Genomic DNA, 23,894 nt, shown 5'->3' with positions numbered 1-23,894 from the left:
AAGCCAGATAGAATGAGTCTGCTCAGATGTCACTTGCTTTCCATGGCTGGTAGTAGATGAGACTTCCTTTTACCTTTGAAGCCCTCCCTAAGCAGATGCCATCCTTGGTTCTCTCCCATCAAAGCAAAACTGAGAAGAACCACTTACATGCTTTCCAGATCCTGGGATCTATGCATTCTTGCTGTGAGCTCAGGCCTGATGGTCAGGGCACTGGGTCAACTGTCCACAGAAGCACTGCTCCTTCTCAGGAGGGAAGGCACATCCATTCTCTCCAGGAATTCTGACTCAGGCCTCCCTGCCACACCCTATTGGCCAAACACTAACAACAGGTTTGCAGCCAGCTCCTCTTCTGGGCTCTAGCTGCACACTTAGTTTTCAGTTGAGTTTTATCAGGAAACTCTGATATAACTGTGTCCAAAGAGTCTGGGGTTTCCTTTTGTCCCTTCTTCTTGTTCTGGATCTACACCTAACTCACAGGAAATGGCCCTGCTCTGCCTTCTGGAGTTACCTACGACTCAACACCATGGAGGCTGCTGTAACACCGCCTGCTGCAAGCTCTGCTCTGATTGTGAGGGTCACTGGGTTATCATCTTGAGGGCAGACTAATCCACCAGTCTCCTCCCAGGCTTATAATCAGCAGATACCTCTGTCAGGTATATGAGCAAGCCCTTTGTCAGGGTGGTGGACAGAAGCATAGCAGGGGTTTTCCACTGTCTTTTGTCACAGAGGTACGGGGTTAATGTTTTAGAAGTGTAGACTCACTTGAGAGGGCGCAACAACCTAAGGCTCTTGCCCTGACCCAGCTTCAGGGACTTGAGCTTGTGCTTTCAGAATATCACCCACTTTGCTGGGGCATCTGGGCCCAGGCAGGAGGTCATAAACTTCCATCTTAAACGGATTCTAACAATGAGAGATCACTAGATCCCTCTGTCCTCCAGACCTTTCTCTGGTTGGCCCCAGGCTGTCAATCCCTACAACAGCAAGTGTTCAGGCCAATGGGCTCTTGGTGAGTCTATGGCCACAGGGCTAGCTGGTTTAGGTCTGGAAATTTTCTCATATTCCTAACCCTTCCACATCAGACTCTGATTTTTTCTTACTCCCAAGGAAGACAGATACTCTCAAGCAACTGGTGTCTGACCCCATACCCAGAAACCCAAGGGGCCTTCTGAGGCTCTTCCTCTCATCAATGATCCCACCTGCTGTCAGTTTCATCTTCTACACTGCCACATCGAGGGAACTATTTGCATAAGGCTTTTGCTCCCTCCTCTGGAAGAGGATCCTTTCCATTGAGTCTTTGCATGACCCCCGTCCAGGCCCAGAAGATCTGTCTAGTTCTCCGAGGGCACCCAGACGACATGCGCTCAGCCCCAGGGCCAGCAGATGCTGTTCCTCAGACCTGCTCCTCAGGATTGTTCCCTTCTCTGAGAAGCTGGAGGTCTAGCTTCTCCATGTGGCAATACCAATATAGGCCCTACCTGCCTGGCAAAGAAGATAGCTCCATGTCAGGAACTATTGGTGACACCGCAGAGCCCCAAGTGTGTATTTGTGGACGCAGGTCTTTCCCATGAACATGAAAAACCTTTAGAATGTGTTGGGTAAATTTTGAGAGTTTTAGGGGGAAAAACAAGTAAATTGCAACATGATTAAAAATTATGGTTCCCTTTGCAAAAAGGTTAGAGGACTTGTTCCTGTTCTATAATGGAGGCCAACACAGGACTTGTGCAGTAGTCAACTCTGGGATCTGGAGGCCAAGCTCAAATTCAGCTTTCCCAAGTGAGCCATGGCACCACAACACAGCTTGGAGGGACCTCCCATGCCTGTTTGGTAAAATGACACAGATGTGCTATGCAGATTGATGTGAGGTTCGTGGGCCAGTAAACAAAGCCAGTGTGTGCTAAGAGGTGAGAGGAGCTGGGTTCCCCTCCTCCAAGCATGTGACTCAGTTGAGACAGGATGACAGGAGATCACTCAGATCATCTCTCTCTTGTCTTCTGTGGGACAGCACTGGCCTAACTAGGATACTGGTGGTCACCATTCATAAGACAAGTAAACACTGCAGCCCTGACAGGATCTTGTTGTCCAGTGGTGGCCTGGGGCAAGTCTTTGGTGAAAAGGTTGTAGGAGATGTGGGACTTCCCCAGGTTAGATTAGACAGGATATTAAGAAGGTTGGAAGGCAGCCAGCCAGGAAGGAGCATGTCACCAGTGTCCTACACTTCAGACAAACTGGTTGTAGCCAAGTGGGCAGTCCTTATGAAGTACAGAACTTTGTCATATTGGCCAGCAGGGGGATACCAATTGTGCAGGTAGGAGGGAACCAGACACAAGTTAAAGATGGCTGTGTGCATTTAAGAGACATTGTTTGAAGTGAGGTATGCATGTGAACATATGAAAGCTCACATGGTACCTATGTGTAATGTGGCAACAGCCTGATAGGAAGTAGTGGGCCCTCAGCTGGAGCTACCTCAGCTTGTTACACACAACACACACACACAGCTGCCCTTCATGTTTGCGAGGCCTTTCCATATTTGTATGTTACAGCATAGGAGTCTCAACACGACAAGAGGTCGAACTCATGAATGAACACTCTTAAACATCTCATTTTATGTCTTCCTCCGGAACATCTTCAAGCCCTGGGATTGGCCTGAAAATGATAGGCTTGAACCCTGAAATGTCACAGAAGAATGAATAACACATGCTAGCCTTCAGAACATCTCTCACAGGAGTGATAGTCTTTGGCACCACCCCCGTCCCACCCTCTGTGGAAGGCCATGGGAGTCTTCATGCCTGGCTGTGCACAGTGGGTGGCATTTTGAGTATAGACAGGCATTCATGGAGGACTCCACACAGCCTGTTTAACATACAGCATGCACACCTTGGCATGACTTCCACTGTGGCTGTGAGTAGAACTACTTTGAACTGGCTACCAGCAGCCACGCTGATCCCTAAGAGATGCCCAAACACAGTGCAGATGCCCAGAGCTGTACAGCTGGCCACTCAGTGTCTCCTCTGGCAGTCAAGCGCACTGCAGGCCATCACTATTATCCCCAGCATCCTGCCCAGCATATACTTGCCAGACTGCCCAACAGACTGTCTATCAACTTTCATCAAAGGCTGCGGAGCTGACTACGGCTCTGTCCAACTTTTGTGCATCCATGAAATTTTTAAACAGCCCTTGATAAAACTAGTGCTTTATCCCCGCAGAAGAACAAATGTATGAGGAACGACAGGCCTGGGGTGAAAGCCAAGCTCTTTATTGTAACTTCAAGTCCTGAGCACTGGGAGTCTTAACACTTCGAGAGCTGGATATACACACCAGTCATATTTTAACTATGGCAAAGGCAAGAAACGGTCTGGAATTCCAAGGGCATAGGAGCTCATCTGGGGTGGCGGGACCCACAAGCCAGAGAAAAGGACATCTGAGATTAAAATGAACACTGTCTGTGACAAGAGACAACCCTCAGGATGGGGGAGTCAGCTGCCCTCCATCCCACCCACCTAGAGCCCCAGCGAGCAGCTGTGAACCCCCACAGGGACAGCTCAGAGGCAGTCCACTGGGTGGATCTAGACCCTTCTTTCTGAGCACTCTGCATGACAGCTCCGGTCACACACTTGTGGGCCTTACCCTGAGCCCTGGCTATCTCCTAGTTTTGCCACTGGCATGTAGCCTGAGGGCCTTGCTAGGACCTTCAAGTGGTAGATACGCAGAACTCAGTTACTCTACTCTTGACCAGAGACACCAGCCTGCCAGCCCCGCATAGCTATATGTAGCCCGTGTCTTTCTCTCTTGTTTGTGACACTTGCGTGGGTGGCTCATGCATGTCACACTGAACAGTACCAAGTGAAAACAGACCCAGGACAAAGCAGCTATTTTTCCTGGCACTGGAGACTTCTGAATACCTTATTATTCTGTGGTGCTTGGTGGAGATGGTTACGTTCAGTAAGCACCTGTAAGTATCTGCTTTGAGTCATTAACGTCTTCCCCTAAGATGCAGTTTCATTTGTAGGTTCCTAGGGTTGGAGGTTGAGGATGCAGGGAGTCCAGGGCCTGCTTCAACAGCACTTTTTCCTGGTGTGTGTTGTGTGCACATGTGTCTCTATGTGTGTTTCTTAGAACCTCATTCTCAATCCCTCCTCAAGGAGAAGCATTTGAGTGACAGGCTCCCTTTCTTTCCATTGGCCATTAGAAAACCCATGGCTATCTCAGGAGTGCTAGCTTCCTGCTGATCCAATTCTGAGCCTGGACTGAGGCTCTGTGCACAACCCTCTAAGCAACCTTAGCCTCCTGTTCTGCTCCTCGGGGGTTCCTCTACTGTCTTGTTGGTTGAAGTACCCAAGTACCAAGGTACCTGGCTAGTGTCATCAGGGCTGTACTTGCAGCTGGTCTCTCCTGAGCACCACATCACACTCCCTTCAACACGTGGCTGGGGCCACAGCTCTGGCTGTCTTTTCTTGCCTTCTTCAGTGTGGAACAATCAGCTGCAGGCTGAGTCCCTCCCTCCCCTGAAGCTCAGGATTCAGACAGATCCTTCATGCATGTGCCTCCTCCCCATTTCCTTCTCAGCTGCATCCTAGTTTTTTGAGCTCAGCCAGCTGTCTCCTAGTTTTGCTGCCTTTGGCATGCCCTGTCCTTTCACACTACCTAGCCTCTCTCCTCTCTTGGGATATACACACAATGACACCAAGATGCACAAGAGTCCTCCATCGAGCCACAGACCCCTGACTAGTACCCATGTCCCTGAACTCCAGTTCCCAGCTTCCCACAGTAGGGTCAAGATCTGCAGTACACTGTGGGGAACCTAGGCTTGGCTGCCATCCCTAGGCTTCCTGTAGCACTGAGCACATTTGCAAGCTGCCACTATGCCAGTGCTCTGAGCCTACCCATGAGCATCTGGCTTCCCTACTACTCTTAGACCAGGAGTCACATAGTAGGAAAGTACCCTGTGTGCTCTCTTTTGTCTTTCCCATAAGGGAAAATGCTGTGGAGACGTATCTATCTATTTATCTATCCCATCTACCTACCTACCTACCTACCTACCTACCTACCTACCTGCCATCGATTCTATCTATCTATCTATCTATCTATCTATCTATCTATCTATCTATCTATCTACCTACCTACCTACCTACCTACCTACCTATTGCCTGCCTGCCTGCCTGCCTGTCTCTATCTATCTATCTATCTATCTATCTATCTATCTATCTATCTATCTATCTGCCTACCTATTTATCTATCTGCCATCGATTCTATCTATCTATCTATCTATCTATCTATCTATCTATCTATCTACCTATTTATCTATCTGCCATCAATTCTATCTATCTATCTATCTATCTATCTATCTATCTATCTATCTATCTATCTATCTATCTATCTACCTATCTACCTACCTATCTATTGCCTGCCTCTATCTATCTATCTATCTATCTACCTACCTACCTACCTATTGCCTGCCTGCCTGCCTGCCTGCCTGCCTGTCTCTATCTATCTATCTATCTATCTATCTATCTATCTATTTATCTATCTGCCATCGATTCTATCTATCTATCTATCTATCTATCTATCTATCTATCTATCTATCTATCTGCCATCGATTCTATCTATCTATCTATCTATCTATCTACCTACCTATCTACCTACCTATCTATTGCCTATCTCTATCTATCTATCTAATCTATCTATCTATCTATCTACCTACCTACCTATCTATCTATCTATCTATCTATCTATCTACCTACCTACCTACCTATCCATCCATCCATCTACCCACTCCATCCATCCATCCATCCATCCATGAATGAAAGAAAATCTTGGAAAATAATGCCAATTAGTCTGGTGGCACTTTCGCATTTAGGATTACAGAGAAGTCAGTGGGAGCAAGCTTTGTCAGCCAGGCAGGGTTGGGAACACTTGTGGCTGACTGTCATCTCTGACTTGCCCCCTCTAGTACCTGCTCTCTGTTTGAGTTTAGATGGTTTTATCTCATGCCAGCTGCAATAGAGGGCAGGGAGGCTTGGCATCCATGAGACCAGAGAGTGGGGGGCTCGGGGTTTGGCCAATGTACCCAGGGCCTGATAGAAACAATTGGTTAAGATGTACACCCACTTCTTCTGATGAAGGAACAACCTATTGGTAGCACGGGGGCAGAGTTGTAGTGAGGTGTAACTAGTAGGGTTTCTCTTGTAATGGTGTTCACAGAAAAAAAAAAAGGAAGAAGAAGAAGAAGAGGAGGAGGAGGAGGAAGAGGAGGAGGAGGAAGAGGAGGAGGAGGAGGAGGAGAAGGAGGAGGAGAAGGAGAAAAGGAGAAGGAGAAGGAGAAGGAGAAGGAGAAGGAGAAGGAGAAGGAGAAGGAGAAGGAGAAGGAGAAGGAGAAGGAGAAGGAGAAGGAGAAGGAGAAGAAGAAGAAGAAGAAGAAGAAGAAGAAGAAGAAGAAGAAGAAGAAGAAGAAGAAGAAGAAGAAGAAGAAGAAGATATGCATTTGGTTCCAGAAGCTTACAAGCTGTACAGAGTGAGGCAGCAATTTCACTCTCCCCTCCTATCCTGTGCTTTCTAGAATGAAACTTGCAGAGCACAACACACAGACAATGTGAGTCTGGTATTCCATGACCTTCTGACAACTCCCTTCAAGAGCAATCCTGAGCTGTGTCACACGGGCCAACCCTGGGTTGGCAGGTGTTGGCAAACCAGATTAGAGAAGGTCTTCATTAAGAGCCATCTAGACCCTGGCCTACATGGTGGGGACAGCTCAAGAACTGCTGAGACAGTCTTTGGGGACAGCAGTTTCATAAGCCCTGAAGAGCAGGTAGAGCAGAGGCCACAGATCTCCGAGCTGCCGACTCACTTGCCACTATAATTTCGAAGCTGAGGATCTTGTATGTACATTTGAGGTTAGTCTGAGCTACCTGAGGGTACGAACCCAGCAGCCCCTGAGACACAGGCTCCAGTACTGAGCTCCTCACTCCTGGCTCACTCTTACTCAGGACCTAAACATCACCCATAGGGGATCAATGTGAGCAAGACCTATAAAGCAAGAATCACATACATACATTGGCTAACAAATACCAGCCAGAGGCCTAGAGTAGTGGTTCTCAACCTATGGGTCATGACCCCTGGGGGAGGGGTGCTGAATGGCCCTTTCACAAGGTCACCTATGACCATTATAAAACAGATTTACAATATGATTCATAACAGTAGCAAAGTTACGGTTATGAAGTTGCAACAAAAAAAACTTTATGGTTGTGAGTCACCACAATCTGAGGAATTGCATAAAAAAGTTCCTTTAATATAGCATTAGGAAGGTTGAGAACCATTGGCCTAGACAGATACAGATTGGGAAATTCTTCAATGAAGGTTGTGTGTCAGTTATACCACACATATTAGGGGCTCCAAGGGTTATGTGACAACCTCACCTTTATTCTAACCTGAAACTGTACTGGGTCTCTGTTGGGTGCAGCTATAAACACAAGGATCGAGGAATGTCAACAAGGGGTCTTCATCAGCATAGTGGGAGGGAACCCACACAATGCTTACTCTACGTTAGCCTCCAAAAGCTTTATGTGATTGACCCACTGAAGACTACTGTGTAGGCCAATGTCCTCGACTCTGCCCTGCAGTGCTAGGGGGGGGCAGTGCAGAATCATAATGTGAGCATCACTCCTGAATGGACGAGGTAAATGACAGCTGAGTGAAGAGGTTCCGGCCCAGCCCTAAGCTAATAACTTAGCTTGACTATGCTGATTCCACCAAGTCTGCAGACAAGCTCCCAGAGAATCCTGACCACACTGAAGACCTGAAGAGTAACATGAGGCCTGGCCAGCACGTTATCCTTGACATAAGTGAAACAGGAAGGGAGAACATGCTGCAGCAAGCACCTCTGAGTCCTAGGCCTGCTCTGTGTCCCTTCTGCTCATTTCTTAGCCAAAGCCAGACTTACTACATGGGCTGGGATATAGCTGCAGCCCAATGTTGGGCAAACTGCCCACTCAGGTGGGAGACAAATGCTTTCTACAGTCCGAGCCCTTTGCAGCAGCCTTTTGCTTGTAGTAAGCACATTTTAAAGGGCTTTTGACAACTCCATACCTCATTTCCCAGCAGAGCAGAAACACATGCTTCAGAAGCATCACAGATGGCTGTCAGGTCATGGCCTCCCTCAAGGGCCAGCACAATCCGGCCACCAGCTAAGCCCATCAGCTGTTTTGTCAAGTACCCGAAACCTGCAACGGCAGAGGGACATGTGAATGGAGTGCTCCAGACATTCCCCTCGGCACCCCTGTAAACACAGGGTGAGATGTCATCTTCAGTAACTAAGGCCAGCTTAACATGGTCATTAGTTTGGTTTTTGAATTGTATCTTCATCCGATTGACTGAATTTTGGTTTCGGTACTATATCTTCCCCATCCAAAGGCTTTGCACTACCTGCCTTCCTGAACATCTGATATGCTGTTTATATACATACACAGTGGAAAGCAGCATGCCCATGTCAATGCTGTGGGTAGCCATGGCGCTTTCCCACATCCATGTCCAGGTATCTGCATCTATCTAGGGTCACACAGGTTTTTTTTTGTTTGTTTGTTTTCATAGCCAACACCCAGCATACTACTTGCTGGGCATAGGGATGGATGCTATGCACAGCCAGACAGGCTGATGTAGGTTAGGCACTAGAAAAGCCCTAGTAACCAGCCCACTCACCAGACCAGATTCAGCTCCACACTAGGCTGTATCTCCTGCTTGCTGTCAAAAGCTAGTGGGCAAAATTGATGGCAAACCCATGTGTCTCTGATGCAAACATTGATACTGGCTTTGGGGTTACAGAGACTGTGGTACATGGGTACTCTCTGCCCCTGTGGGACCCCACAGCAGGAGCAATGACAGCAGGAGAGAGGCAATAATACCCCAAAGAGTACTTCCTGTATCATTATTCCCTTGCTGGGTCCACATCCACCATGGTGAAGCTGAGAGACAGGCTATCCTCTGTGATTAGATGTGCTGATGGGCAGAGAGGAGAGCAGCTCCAGGATGCCAGGACCTTGACTGAGGAAGGCACTAGTGCATGGTTTCTGGACCCTAGGCCTCTTGTTGCCTCTGGTCAGCACAGACAGGTGACTGACAGCCTGGCCATCATGTGACCCAAGGTGCTACCACCCAGAGACCTTCCATATCTTTTTCATGTGCTGCAACAGAGCAGAAGCAAAGACCAGAGACAGTGCCAGCAAGTTCTTCCAGGAGAAGAGCAGCAACTCTATGATACAAGGCCTCTTTTCCAGCTCTAAAGCCTATAAAGATTAGAGGGCCTACTCTTCTCAGCACCAAGCACATGTCACTAGGCAGGCCCGGGGCCCATCCTCTGATGGTTGGGGAAGAGCTCATGCCCACAGCACAGCTGACAGAACTGGTACATGCCCTTGTGAACTTGATGAGTTTTTGTCCTAAGGGTAGAGCTTGTGACTTTAGCCTCCTGCTGCTCAGGGACTGCTGAATGGCTGTTTGCACACTTTCATACTGAGTAAGAAATGCAGGTGAGATCCCTCCCATTGCCTCACAGAGAACACAAACAACTGTGGCTTGAGGAGACATGAAAGTGAAACAGGTAAACTCTGGTGACTTACATTTAGCAGAGAGATTGTACCCTCCAAGAGGTGTGGGGTGGCCCTCCACAGCATCAAAGCCCGATGACACCAATACCACATCTGGGGCAAACTCATTTGCGATGGGCATGACCACCGTTCTGCAAAGGCAAGAGAAGGCATCACTGGATCAACAAAGGACATGGGATGTGGAAGACTGTAGCTGTCAAATACATTGTTCTTTGAGGCCTGTGGCACCTGCTTTCCAATCCCTCATTGGTTAGTGGGCCAAGATCTGGTGGCTCCAGTGGAACTGGAAAGAAATCAATGCAAATGCCCTTCCCTTCCCCACAAGAAGAAGAACATGCTTTTCAGGGCTCTCATCTAAGAATGGCCCATTGAGATGATTATTACTGATGTCAACCTGACAAAATCTAGAATCATCTTGGAGACAATCCACTGAGCATACCCATGATGGATTATCTAGGTTAAATTAGCTACTAGGCCAAGATATGCTAAATGAGGCTGACATCATCCCACAAGTTGAGGCCCTGGACTGCCAAGGAAGCTGACACCTGCACGCCCTCCTTCCCTGCTTCCTGACTGTAAACGCAGTATGAGCTCATGCCTCGATCTCCTGCTGCTGACTTTTTGACCATGACACTTGAACTGTGAGCCAAAATACACCCTTCCTTCCTAAAGCTGCTTTGTCCCAAGAACATAGGAAGTAAGCAGTAACTACACAGTGCTGAGAAGACACAGGCCCTGGCTAGCTTTCTGCAGCCCTGCTGGGGTACAGTCCATATAGGCTTCCCACCTACCTTACAGAGATCTGTGCCCATAATCAATAGCCATCTATGTATGTGTGAAAGTAAATTAAAGAGAAAAAGATGACTCCTAGAATTGCAAAAGGGGAAACTGATATCACAGTTAAGAGAACTGTGTAAACATGAACACCACCAAGGAGTTCAATGGTCAAGCCATCTACCTCTCAACACGAAACCCATTAGCCACGGCCAAGCCATGGTGCGGAGCCACAAACAGTCCTGCCTCAGAGATTGCTTCATTAGATGAGGAATGGCCAACACCAACTTTCCGTGTTCTTTTGGGGGCCCTGAGAGGGAGATATCTGTGGTCTCAGGAACAAATATCTAGCTCTAGCAGGAGTGCTAGAGCTTCTGTGCTTCTGGAGCAGATGAGGAAGGTGGTTGAACTGTCTGGTCATGTGACTGCACAGGTAGGGCTGGGAGCCTGTTGGGGCACTATATGGCTGATGGCTGCCATACCGGGGGACACCAACCTGGGCCCCACCCCTATCTAGTCCTGTCACCACCCAGGGGTCAATGTCACATAACAAAGCTACCAAGGTCCACTCCCCATCTTGACACCTGCTTTCATTTTCATCTCCGCACGGTGACTATGGCAAACCTACTCCAAATTCCCAAGGCTGGCAGCCTCTTATCGAGAGCTTGCCCTTTTCTCCATAGGCCTCCTCTGGTTTTCAGTACCTACTCCCACTCGTCTAAACTAGGGGGAAAACACCAAACAAGCCAAACAGACTCTGTGCATGTGCATGGTGCATCCGTCCTCAAGCTGGCAAAGGCTTGGCTCACGGGAGGCTGGTCTGGCCTCAACTCGTCTGACTTTCTCTCTGATCCAGCTCCAGTCTCTAAGGAACCAGCAGGGTCCTCACTTCTTTACACCTAAAGCATTCTGTCCTAATGCACCAAACCTGCCTTTCTTAGACTACTAAATGCCCACTCAGACACTTTTTAGAAAAATATCCCCAGCAAGAACATTCTCTGCTATATTCCCAAATCTGCCTTTTTGACTCTTGGGCCTGGTGCTACTGGACCTCCTGCAAGTAAGTGTGCTGTGATCACGTTGCCCACACTCCTATCCGCCTCAGCTCCTCTCAACTCCATGGCTTGTTACTGTTTAATGAGGTAGTCCCACCCTCTAGGCCTCTCTTCTGTTGGACTTATCTACTCAAACATGCTGGCTGCTTTATTCTGGGGCCAGGTCTTTTACCCAGGCCACAGGAGCCAGATCACTTATTACTCAGCAGGAAGGAACCCTCAACAGCCCCCCAGGATCAAGGTGAACAGCAAATTTCTTTGGAGATGATCTTTCCCCTACAATGCTTGGCCTGGACCTCACCTTGGGGGGCTTCTGAGGCCCCCTAACGGTTGAGAATCATCCTCTGCATTGCAGATGTAAATAAACTTTACCACTGGTTTCTCTTTAGGGCCAAACAGATGAAGAGAGGTTGCTGATTCATTAGACTTCCAATGCTGAGTTTTATGCTTCTGTGTCTTGACTTCTAAGACCACCACCACTCACTGTGTTTGCTGAAATTCTATCTAAGGAAGCAGTGGGGTGCCAAGATGAACTGCATCTACCTTTATTTATAAAGTTAGTTGATGATTTGACCAAATCTCTACACAGTGAGTGCTTATCTCTCAGACATGAAGTCATTCAGAAGGCAGAGTGGTGACTGCAGCTTGTACCAGCAGAATGTGCATTCACAGGAGCGATGTGCAATCTTACTACTACTACCTGATTAGCTCTCTGGAGAAGGCATTAACAGCAACAGGCTGTAGATAGAAATGAGGGCTGAAGGCTCACTGAAAGGCACTTGGGCTTTGTGGTTTGAGGCCAGTGTCTCCTCAGTGAGAAATTATGGATGACCCCCAGAATAGCAGCACTGTTGAAATCTTTTTAAGCTTCCTGATGACACATGACTGTGTCACTGTGGACAGGTCCAGGAGGCTAAGGATAGTGTATCACTCTGCCTCCCAGCCCATGGTGCTCTGCCTGAGCTCCGACAACTTCAAAGCTCTGACTGGCTTGGGGCCTGGTTTGAATTATAGTTCCTTTTCTCTTATAAGTCTCTAAGCCTTAGGAGAAAGTGCCCGTCACTTCTGGTTCTCATTAGGGGCAATTTTCTTATCTTTTCTTCATGGGAGCCTTGATCCCCTGAAAATGTGACCTGGCAGGAGAGGGCTCTGAAGAACAAGGTGCTGCCTTTGAGGCATTCCGTGTCCCAAGGGGCTCCAAAGGCGGAGACTAAAGAAGAAAGGGAGAATGAGCCTCTGACCCCTCTTTCCCCACCTGATGCCCAGGGAACTATAAATTGTGAACTTCAAAGTGCTACTTTACATTAAAATCAATAAAAAAAAAAAAAAAAAAAAAAAAAAGACAACCTGAAACAATTTCCCTTTTCAAAGAAGCGATTGAAGCTTTAGAAGGCGTCCTCAATAAGGGATTATCATTCATACACTTTGCCAAATGTTAGAACAGATGTCAGGGTGACTGAGGAAGGAAGGCTCACCTCAAAGGCTGGCCAGGCAGGTCAGACATTGCAGATACCTGGGCAGGGACACCAGGGATCAGACTTGGGGCCCAGGACCACAGAATAGCAGGCACACTCAAGAAATGGCCCCTGTGAAACACAAGGCCTGGGGGATGAGGGCCAGCCCAGTCACCTGGCTGCAAGGACTGGTGAGTGGAGGGTATCCATTTATTGTCATCAAGAGTATTATCTTCTTTCTGTATCAGAGCCACATGAGGCCTTCGCAGGCCCTTACCTGCAAACAGCATCTACTCAGAAATAAAGGCCACTAACTGGCCAATGACTTCCTCTCACACCATGGATACTTCATATCTCTAGTGCTGTGGAGAGGGCCAGCCTTCAGGACTACTGGGTGAGTGCATGCCACTCCTGGTTCTCAGGCTCAGCTTTCATGGACTTTCTAGTGTCTGGGGGAAGTTTGTAAGTGAGGTGAGCACAGATCAGTGGCCTAACCAAAGGGATCAGAGGAGAGGGGAAGGTCAGTCAGCACGAAGCTTCTAAGGCCTGAGCGATCCCTGCCTGCACCTAGCCAACAGATAAACAGTAGACCTTTGTACTCATTTCAAATGAGATTTGTCACTTCTAGGAACTACTGTCGATTCACACCCATTTGGCCAGGACTTTACCATACTGGACCCCAACCACCTTTCCAATGGGAAGTGGGACTGAAAACCTACTTCAAAATGAGCAAGATGATGCTGGGTCATGCCGCGAGACTGGCACCACAGCTACAGAGCACATGGCAAGTCTATATAAACTTTACAGACACACATTACCAACTAGGGGCAGATACACTTGCATACATGCACATACACTTGCTCACGCCTCCAGAGATCTATATCTTATAGCATATATGTACGCAGCAATAGGCATACACAAGGAGACACACACACACACACAAAGCCATATACATACTACCATGCAGGGACACACAGACACATGTACATATATTTACCTGCACACAAGGCACCTGCCTATACATATGTACTTCATATGTACAGAGGTCAAGACATGATCCCAGAATTACAGAACAGACAGAGAAGACACCTAGAGGTCCTATGATGTTCTCATCCACAATACAATACAATACAAAAAAAAAAAAAAAAGGGCCTTTTGAGATCCAAAGCCCCTCAGGTCATCCAGGCCCTGGAACTGCTCCTGGGCTATGGCTGACTCCTAGAGCCTTCAAAGTGAACAGCAGCTGGGGAAAGCTGCCACAGTGAAGCAGGAGGAAAGCGGCAGCCCAGCCATCCACTGTTGGCTGCAGTCTGGCCTGATGGAAATAAAAAGAGGTGTGGAGGATGGAAGTCAGTATTTTTTAAAAAGCAGCCACCTTGCAGCCAATTCGAAGGACCACAGCAGCACAGACAATGTGGTGTGAGGGATTGTTCTCCTTCATTCATTTCCACTTTCTTTTCACAAAGGTTTTGTGAAAGAAAGAGCAGGGAATGAGATCCTTTCATCCTTAGTTTTCAGTGACTCATGGACACTTTCCAGCACAACAGAAGCCTTTTCCCTTCCCCCTGTCACCTCTCTATCTTGCCACTGGGACCCAAGAGGCTCTCAGAGAAGGGAGCTGATAACAGAAGTGAGTCAGTACACAGATTAACCCCAGAGTCCCCAGTTGGCTTGGCTGCCCGGAACTCAGAAGGACCAATCTCTGTGGTTAAACAGTGGGGTACTCACCTGAAGGCCGCCAGGTACTCGGCGTCTCCCATGGGGGGTTCGAGGCCACCCGTGAAAGCCATGTTGACATTGAAACCCACACCTGGCCCTGTGCCCACCTGTGGCCACAAGGAGAGAAACTGTCACCAACTCTGAAGAGAATACTTGGTACAACCAACACTTGAACTAGGGTGTGTTGGGCTGGTGTGCCCACAGGAACAGCCATAGGTCCTGGGCATTTGTGTGTGAGCTTATCAGTGAAGCTGGCTACCAGTGTCAGGCACTGTCATCAGTGGGACAGTTTTCATAGAGCTGCAGCTATCACAGGCCCTGATTAGGAGGAACTACTGAGAGACATTCCCAAGGACTTGTATGCACAGAAGTGTCTCTACTGTGGAACCATCTTTAGAGGGTAAGCTCTATGTCCCTGGGCCCACCAAGTAGTACCTGATGCCAGAGGACAGAGGGACATGGGCATGCTGCCTAAGGATGCACCCTGAAAACAGTGGCTGGGAGTACCACCACAAGGTACAGAGAGCCAGGTGCCCTGGAGGAGCAGTCCAGCAACCTCCCTTTGTGTGTGCTTTGGTTGCTCTGAATGAAATCAGAAATGGTGTGTAGATTCTCACTAAACTAGACAAAATTCTGGCCTAAATCATGCACAGCATAATCCAGGCTAGCATTTTCTGGTAGGGCAGCCTGAGCTATAACAAGTTTGAAATGCTACTTCTGTGGCAGATGTAGGGCCTGCACCTACCCAGCTCTCCCAATAGCTGCTGTATCTGGCTCCAAGATGGCTTGTTCCCCTCCAGATACTCATAAAGTTTCACATACTCCACATACCTCATCCGGTGCTCCACTTCCTGGGAAGAAGTTCCCATCGTCATAGCGGTGCAGGGACACGTAGAGAACATTGGGGTCATTGTAGAAGGCCTGCTGCGTCCCATTCCCATGGTGCACATCCTGAGAGAACAAGAGAACTGGCTCAGGGAGGATCAAGCCTTGAATACGGCCCTCACCATCCATCTGTGCCCTGTACTTTGGAGTGCAGCTCCTACTTGGCAAACACCCTGGAATCATTGGCCAGGCTGACATCTCATGGTCAGGAGCCGGGGGTTCATGCAGCATTATAGAGATGCTGAGGCAAGAGTCTGAGTAACTCTGAGCACCATAGTGCAGTCCTGACTCAGTGAAAAGGATGAGTTAGGCTTCTAGCTGAGCTGAGCTGAGGCTGCTATTTCAAACAAAGCCATCTGAACAATCTTACATGCCTGCCTTATTTGTGGTAAGCGAGCCATTTCCTAAGGATAATTACTAATTGTGAGTTGGCTACTTTCAGGCACATCTCAAAGGGCAGCTGTTCTCAACTTGTGGGTTGCAACCCCAAAGGGGTTGCATATCAGAGATCCTGCATATCGGATATTTACATTATGATTCATAACAGTAGCAAAATTAAAATGACAAAGGAATGACAAAAATAATTTTATGATTGAGGGTCACCATAACATAAGAACTGCATTAAAGGTCTCAGCATTAGGAAGGTTGAGAACCACTGACAGGATATGTGGCAGTTGAACGGCTGTTTTCTTAAGACTTGATGTCCATTTATCAAGAGGTGGCTTTGGCTTCTACCAGGCTGGTGGCTACTCTTGTGGGCCATGGGAATTAGTTTCCAGGATGGGAAGGCTAGGTGGACTTGTGCTGCATAGCTGTGTGTGTGTGTGTATTTGGGGGGGGGGGGGGGGGGGATGAGGATGAGGAAGACTTCTCTCTATAGGGTCATCTGTGCTCACTGTAGTGTAGAATGTGGATGTGTTAATGCCTGGCCACTCACAGACACAAGAGCCCTTCATCCGATGCACTAGGTTCTTGCTGGGAGGGGGAGCCATGGGTAACACTGTACAGTAAGTGGATGGGTACCATTAATGGATGAGTCATAGCAGTGCCTCTGTGTGTGAACATCATGCATTTTAATACAAAGTGTGGCCCTGGGGAGCATGTCCCGCAGCCCTGAGAAGACAAGACTGTCTATTTGGGTCACATGCTGACTTAGTTGTTCCCACAACATAATTGTCACATCTATGTTGCCACTAACTGCATGGCACTTCTGTTTTTTTGCCCATTTCTCTGCTTGTTTGCCAAGGAAGGGCCAGGATGCAGGAGGGGACAGGCTTACTGGTGTGTAGAAAACTACACTGCCTTCCCTGCCTTGTTCAGGCCCTGTTCAGGATCCATGTTGTCTTGTTCTCCTGGTTTATATTTTGTTGGGTCTTTTTGAAACTGAGAAGGGCTTGAAATGCAAATGCTAACCCAACCTGGTGTGGTCTTAATAAATTATGTTATGAGACATCAGTACTAAAGAGTTTCTATGTGCAGGTGTATGAGAACCACTGGTTTCTTTTCTGCAGAACAGGGCCACCCAGTACACATGCCCTGGAGACCACTTCTCTCAGCCAAGACCAGGGTGATCCAGGCCTGGCAGAAGCCCAGGCTGCCTCTTTGCCTGGTGTTTGGAGCTTGTGACACTTAGGCACTGTGACTAAGGAGTGCTGACAGGCATACCCCAACACCTGTCTACTCATGGAACAGTGACATTTGGCTTAACTCTCAGAAAAATCAGCTACTCTATAGTGGGGTTTTAAGAAGCTGTGTTCATTCAGGAAGACGGAGGCTTAGTCACGTGTGTGGAGTGAGTTTCAGCTAGTGCAAGTGGGCAGCCCAGGTTCATGTCCCCAGGTTAAAGCATACAGAAAGGTTGAACATGACCTTTATTCCTCCAGCTTCCTGAGAGACACTGCTGAGGATCAGCCATGGTGGCCATCCTCACTATGGGCACTATCCTGGAAGATCAGAGCCCATGAGGTTCAAGCCCAAGTACTGAAACCAACGTCTAATGAATGCAGGCTTTACTTTTCTGATCTCCGAGACTGTTTCCAGAGAGTTCAGTTCCCCAACTCCAAGTATCAATAGAGATCAAGGCCCAATGCTCATTCAGGCTGTCCACTGGGGAGAGGCAGGCATGTGTGCTCTTTCCAGAACTGGCTAGGGAGGCATCCACTCACCCAATCTACAATGAGGATCTTGCTCACATTCAGCCTCTGCTGGAGAAGTTTGGCTGCAACTGCCACAGAGTTAAAGTAGCAGAAACCCCTGGAGAAGAGACACCTAGTTACTGTTTTTACACCATGCATAGCAGAGCATTGTCTAAAGTCCCTATGAGGGTTCAGGTGAAGGTGTTCTTCTGGGGACCTCAAGTGATGCTGGTGACGAACCAACAGACAGATTATAGGCACACGAAGTCACACTAAATACATATATGCCATAGATTCACAGGCACAGAAGCAAATGTGCCACATAAGATCCACCCATCAGACACACATAGTACCCTCCACAGATACACATGTACACACCGATGTATGAGCACACACACCACAGAAGACACCTACCCACCACTGACAACCTCCCCCAACCCCAGATAAACACACAGGCACACTTAAGTGTATATACCATAGGACACCCATCTACAGACACAAAATACAGGTAATATACAAACATACACGCAAACAGCACAAATATACACACATATACATATGTCAGATAGCTGCACACACACATACACCATGAAGACATATACAAACACTGCTAATGGTTAATATTGGTTAACTTGACAGGATCTAGAATTATCTAGGAAGTATCTATTTAGGATTATCTAATTGGGTCAACCTCTGGGCAAGGCTCTGAACAATTATCTTGCTTAGGTTAAAAAGGTGGTGAAACCCATACAAAATGTGAATGGTACTATTCCTGCGGGCCAGAGACTGGAACCATCACTGCACACATCTCTGGCACAGCCTCCCTGCTGTCATACTCATTTTTAATACTTGAACCATTTCTGTTATACCTAGTGGGGAAGGTAACAGGCGGCAGTGCTCATACTCCTCACCCAACTGCATGGGCCTCAGATCACATGTCTACCTTAGCTGCGAGCAGAGGAGACAAAGCAATACACCCTGGGTGTATTGTATGTGCACAAGGCCACTCAGTTCCTCTCCAGGCCTCCAGATGCTCACCCAGCCCTGTTACCCATGCTTTTAATCAGCCTGCTTGCCTACTTACATGGGTGTGCTTTCCTCGGCATGGTGTCCTGGAGGACGAACCACAGCAAAGCCATTCTGTAGATAATAGCAGACAGTGGGAAATAGTGAGGAAAGGCATTTCTTATCCACAAGAAAGTCATTAAATTCAGAATTCACAGAAGGATGCGGTTTCCATTACTACTGGTCCCATGACATTGGTGGGGAATGAGGTTAGCTGAGCCTTGTCTTGCAGGAAGTCTGGCTCCATTTTCAAGGGATCTGTTCAGAGTGCCTGACCTGAGGACAGACAGTAGACCTTCGGCTCTGCTTTCAAGTGCCTATGGGTCAGGGCTACCACTGGAGGGGTGTGGGCTAGGGTTCAGGATAGTCTTGTTGCCTGTTGCTCACCAGCAGCCTTATGCAAGACAAAAATACAAATGAAAAAAAGCTGGGCATGCTGGTGAATGCTATATTCCCAGCAGGAAGATCAGCAGCTTGAGGCCAGTCTCAGCTATACGGTGAGCTGGAGCTTGGCTAAATGAGAACTTGTTTTCTCATCCTCTAAACAAATAAGGAATGCTCATATATGGTGCTGCTGGGGTTCATGTCATGCCTTAAGCAGGTCTTGGGCTCACCTCTATCCTGACTGCAGCTTAGCTGCTGGGGGAACAGGCAGCTCACATAGTACCCAACTCTACTTCCACCCAGAAGAACCACTACAGAGATGGCACTGGATGGCAAGGCTTGCAGAGCTGCATAGCCTATTCCTCATCACTCATACATTACAAAACCAACTGAACACCACTGGGGCTGCTGCTGTAAAAACACTCAATAGACCCCTGACTCTTCACCAGCACCGAGAAGTGGCCAAGCTTTAACTGAGCACAAAAAGGTCAGCTGACTACTAACAAGGGTGCTGTGCTGCTAAGCTGGCTCCTTAGGACAGGCCATGGCAGTGGTAAGGCTAAGAAGCAGATCTAAGACAGATGCTACCTTTTGATGTTCAGCACTGCCAGCTCACGCCCTCAGTCCTGGGTCTGCTCCGTGCTGAGTCCTGGGCACTGGCTTCTAACAAGCAATTAGGTCTGACTGGGGTCTACCATGCCTCAGATTCCACCTGCTTCTTGTACTGTGCAGACAACTGTGTAGATGGTGCGGAGCAGCAGCTGAGCATGGCATGAAGACACAGCAGCCCTCACAATGCGCAGATGAATTTCCAAGGGGGCATTTCCCCATGAACATCCTCATGAAAAGTCTCCACAGTGCACACAGCCTTCTACCATCAGGCCCACGTCTTTTAGCACACTGTAGTGAGTAGCAAGGCAGCGGCGTAGTGGTTCTGAGTAAGGCCATGTATGGGCTAGCTCTGGGAAGCCTCTTTGCATATGTCATTGTGAGCTGAGACAGTCCCTCTTTTCTCTAGGATACCCATTTTCCCTGTAGTGATGAGATTATTTCTGGCCTTCCAACTTGGGGAGATCTAAGCCATTTTTCAAGTAGACAAGGCTATTTACTTCTGGGAACAAGCTGGGCAGGGGCTGCCAGTGATGGGGCTCGGCCTTCACAGCTGCCTGTCCCTATACACACGAGAGGGACCATGGCACAGGAAGGCATTTGGTTTCTTCTAGGGTTCAGTGTGCTGGGATCTTGGGCCTTAACTTTCCAGTTGCTATCTGATTTAGTAAATACCCTGTGGGTCAGAAAACTACAGAATAAGCAGGAGGCTGCAGGGCCCATACTGCCCTGGCTTTCAAGATCTGCCACAGGCCAACACTGGCACAGGCCAGAGAGGTATCCAGTTTTCCACAAAGATTACAAGATACTCTCTTTCAACTCTGGCTTACCCGAGTGTCTCTCCTATCAGTTCACATTGTTGTAGGGCAGGTGTGAATCCAGCAGCCACGTACTATGCTAGCTGCTGTTGTTCTTTTAGAATAAATATTCTGAAATGTCTCATTTTAATTTTAGTACAACTGCTACTGAGGAGATGGGCCACGTGAGCAACAGCATGCAAGGCTCCTCCGCAACTGGGAAGGGTAAAGGGCTCCACAGACCCATCGTGGAACATGAACAATACATGCTTTTCCAGCACTGAAATGCCCACATATCCTGGACAGGAGCCTCCTCACACCAATCCTTTCCAGCTCCTCACCAGAGGGCAAAGGACAGTGGGCTGGCCTTCCTTGTGTCATCCAGCTCCACTGTGCTGACTGACCTTGAGCTCTCCTGTGGCCACCTTGAAGACCAGCTCCACTACACAGCCTACAGCCAGGCGGGCTGCCCCAGATGAATGCACCTCATTCCATATGGTGTCGCTATCCACCTGTGGAGAAAACACTCCTCCAGTGAGCCACATCCCATGCCGCTGTCACAGATGTGCCAAAACAGTAAATACAGAAATAAAAGTAAGTGACCAGGAATACCATGCTGTACTGGTCTGGACCCTTCCCTTTCCTTGCTCTAACAGACCTGGGCTGACAGCGAGCATCCTAGCCTACTGACTCCCTTACTTTTTAAAATGGAACCGGAGCTAAGAGTTACGCTAACGAACAGAAAATGAAATGGAACAGAAACTATAATGAACAGCTCTATTATGTGTAGAATTTAACTGCAAGACTACTAAGGGCTGTTAGTAGTTATATAAGACCAGGACATGAGGCGTAAAAAAGAACTATCAGGTCTGTCCCAGGTGACAGAAAGGTGGCCTGTTAGCTACCACTCAAAAAAGAAAGCAGGGCCAACCATTTGTCTCTTATTAGCTGGGGCAAAGGTGAATACATTACAATTTTTTTAAAATCCCATTTGTGTGTGTGTCCCCCTGTGTGTATGCACACACGTGTGTGTCCGTGTGTTGGGAATCCTCTCCATTTCCAGCCTGGGCCTTCAACACCATCTGCTAACGAGCAGATACTGACCATCAATAGGGAGGAGCAGCTCTTTCCAGCTTTTCTACAAGCTTCACTCTCAGAGACAGATGATTTAAAATTCTTTTATATGGGTGAAGACATTGCTGAAGTGGGTACCTGGCAAGGGCTATGTTCTTTAAATAGCTCCCAAATGTCAAAGGAATGCCTGCTGAGAGGTATCACTATTCACTGCTGAGACACTGGCTTGCAGTCCTAGGCAGACCAGCTTTGGCTGCAGAATCTAATCATAACTATTGGCTCATTATAGTATCAAAGGTGACAGGGCAGCAGACACTCTACCTTGTGACCCCCAGGGGGCAGCAGTGTCCTGGGCAACCCAGCAGTGTCCAGGCCAGGCTGGAGGCTATAAACTCAGTGATCATTTCCTTCCCAAGAGTGAAGAGCGAGCCTGGCTTTATCTTATTTTTTAATTTTATTTTTTTAGTGACTCGAGAGACAGCTGTGGGTGCTGGGAACCGAATTCTTCTATTTTTGGTTGTGAGCCTAGTCTTTAACGGCTAAGTCATCTCTCCAGCCCGAGCCTGGCTTTATTAAAGAGCACGCCCAAGACATGGAGAAGGGACCATGCATGACATGTGCCTGCTCTTCCAGGACTTTCTGTAGACTGTATTCTCTGGGCATCACAGGTAAGTGTCTGTAACCGGCCAAGCCCCTTTCTGCACAGAGGAAGGAATAAATCCTTGGACTACTGCCACTGCAGAATTCCAGGCTGCTAACATTATAAGACTTTTCTGCTGCTGTGTCCCTGTTTCTGTCTTCCAGCTGCTCCCCTTGCAGTGGTACTGAGGGGTGGCCCTGTTGAGTCAGGGTTGTGATGCTAACAGGAGCTAGAGGAAAGTGCTTTATGGGAAATACAGATAGAAGTATCTAGGAAGTGGAATTGAATACTGACAATGGAGCATGTGGCAAATCTGGGTGAGCCCTGGAAATCAGGGGACTCAAGCTGCAGTTGGAGTTAGAAGTCAGCAGAGTCCAGACCACATTTCCAGGCAGGGTTGGGGCAGGAGCGAAAGTCGCAAACACAGGTCTTTACTAGCATGAAGTTCACAATAATGAGGTGAACAAAACAGAAGAGTTTTTATTTGGTTTGGGAAAAAAAGATCAAAACTATTTCAAACTTTTATTAACAGAGCTAATAAAGATTGAGTTTTAACACTCTGAAAGAACTACCATATGACAGAATTGGCAACGAAAAGCTACTTCAGGCATAGAGGGGCCTGACTTCAGGTCCCCACTCCTCATCCAAACAGGTCTCAGCTCTCCCACAGCATCTGCATTGCTTTCTGACACCTCAGTGGGTGGGTAGGTGGGCCCTGGAAACCCTGGGAGGAAAACTGAGTCCATGGCTGTAGCAGAGATCCAATGAGTCCAAGCCAGAGCTTCTAGACTGCCTTGCTGCCTCTGGGCCTACCTAAAACTCCCTTCTGTAGGCTGGGTCCCCTGGGCTCCCCTCACATCTGTGCAGTATGTCTGTACTCATTTGGTATGCCGGGTGGACCTCAGATCTGGGGTTAGTTGTGCAGGAGTCTGCCTGGGTTCGACCCCTGGTCTGAGCTTGCACTTAGTTTTCATTTGCAAATTATAAGTGCTGCCTTGCACAGGGCCTTCTGGCTGCAGGGCAGTGCAAATCCAAATCTTTTCAAGTTGGGCCAAAAATTTGCCCTGAATTAAGAGATTGCAGCCTATTTACAATACAAAACAAAATAACTCCAGGAGAGCTTGGTGGTAGTATGAATAGATGCCATCGATTCTCTGACGGGGCAATTTTCAAAGCAGCGATTTCTGTAAAGACTCAGGAAGAAAACAATTTTGTTTCATTTCCATAACAGAATCCAGACCTCAGCTTCACCCCACGATCTGTGATCAAACCCAGCACAGGTTTTGCTAGGACAAGTTTGGCATATGCTGGCCCAACACACTGCAGTGCTGTTGTGACTCTGAACCTCAGAAGATCAGACAGGAGGCTTGTCCCACTCTCTCATTGAGAGGACAAGAGTACTGCAGAACCTCTGCCTCCTTAGGCCGGCTTGGCTGCAGAAGGTAAGGCTATCTATACAGGTGGAGTAGATGCCTTGACAGCTGACTAGTTCTTGGCCACTTTGTGTGTCTCAGTCTGTTTTCCAAGTGCCTAGCTGCTCGTATCACCTGGTTATAGAAATGCAAGGACATAACAAACCAGACAATGTCTTAGAAATGTCACCTGACCCATGGATGTTATGGTAACACTATCTAGAGTACAAACTAGAGAGTGGCAGGAAAAGCCCACAATGCCCTAAGAAGCCTCTGTGGCCTGTGTGGACAGGCGTGC

At 48.0% G+C, this 23,894-nt stretch overlaps 1 protein-coding gene across 10 annotated transcripts in view; it reads right to left on the bottom strand.

The window, feature by feature from the left end:
- The window catches only part of Hdac4 (histone deacetylase 4), a 240,101-nt gene that overhangs the window by 8,847 nt on the left and 207,360 nt on the right, over positions 1-23,894 (bottom strand). For all 10 annotated transcript variants that reach the window (XM_076914757.1, XM_076914756.1, XM_076914755.1 and 7 more), the window contains 7 exons: positions 20,875-20,982; positions 18,700-18,755; positions 17,646-17,733; positions 15,427-15,546; positions 14,605-14,702; positions 9,606-9,724; positions 8,080-8,213 (listed from right to left, as the gene is read on the bottom strand). In XM_076914757.1, the coding sequence (XP_076770872.1) occupies positions 8,080-8,213; positions 9,606-9,724; positions 14,605-14,702; positions 15,427-15,546; positions 17,646-17,733; positions 18,700-18,755; positions 20,875-20,982 (723 nt within the window). The remainder of the gene's footprint in view (positions 1-8,079; positions 8,214-9,605; positions 9,725-14,604; positions 14,703-15,426; positions 15,547-17,645; positions 17,734-18,699; positions 18,756-20,874; positions 20,983-23,894) is intronic.

The sequence above is a fragment of the Arvicanthis niloticus genome, chromosome 17 (genome assembly GCF_011762505.2).
Source record: "Arvicanthis niloticus isolate mArvNil1 chromosome 17, mArvNil1.pat.X, whole genome shotgun sequence".
Taxonomy (NCBI): Eukaryota; Metazoa; Chordata; class Mammalia; order Rodentia; family Muridae; genus Arvicanthis; species Arvicanthis niloticus.
This window is presented reverse-complemented; position numbering and strand designations above follow the sequence as displayed.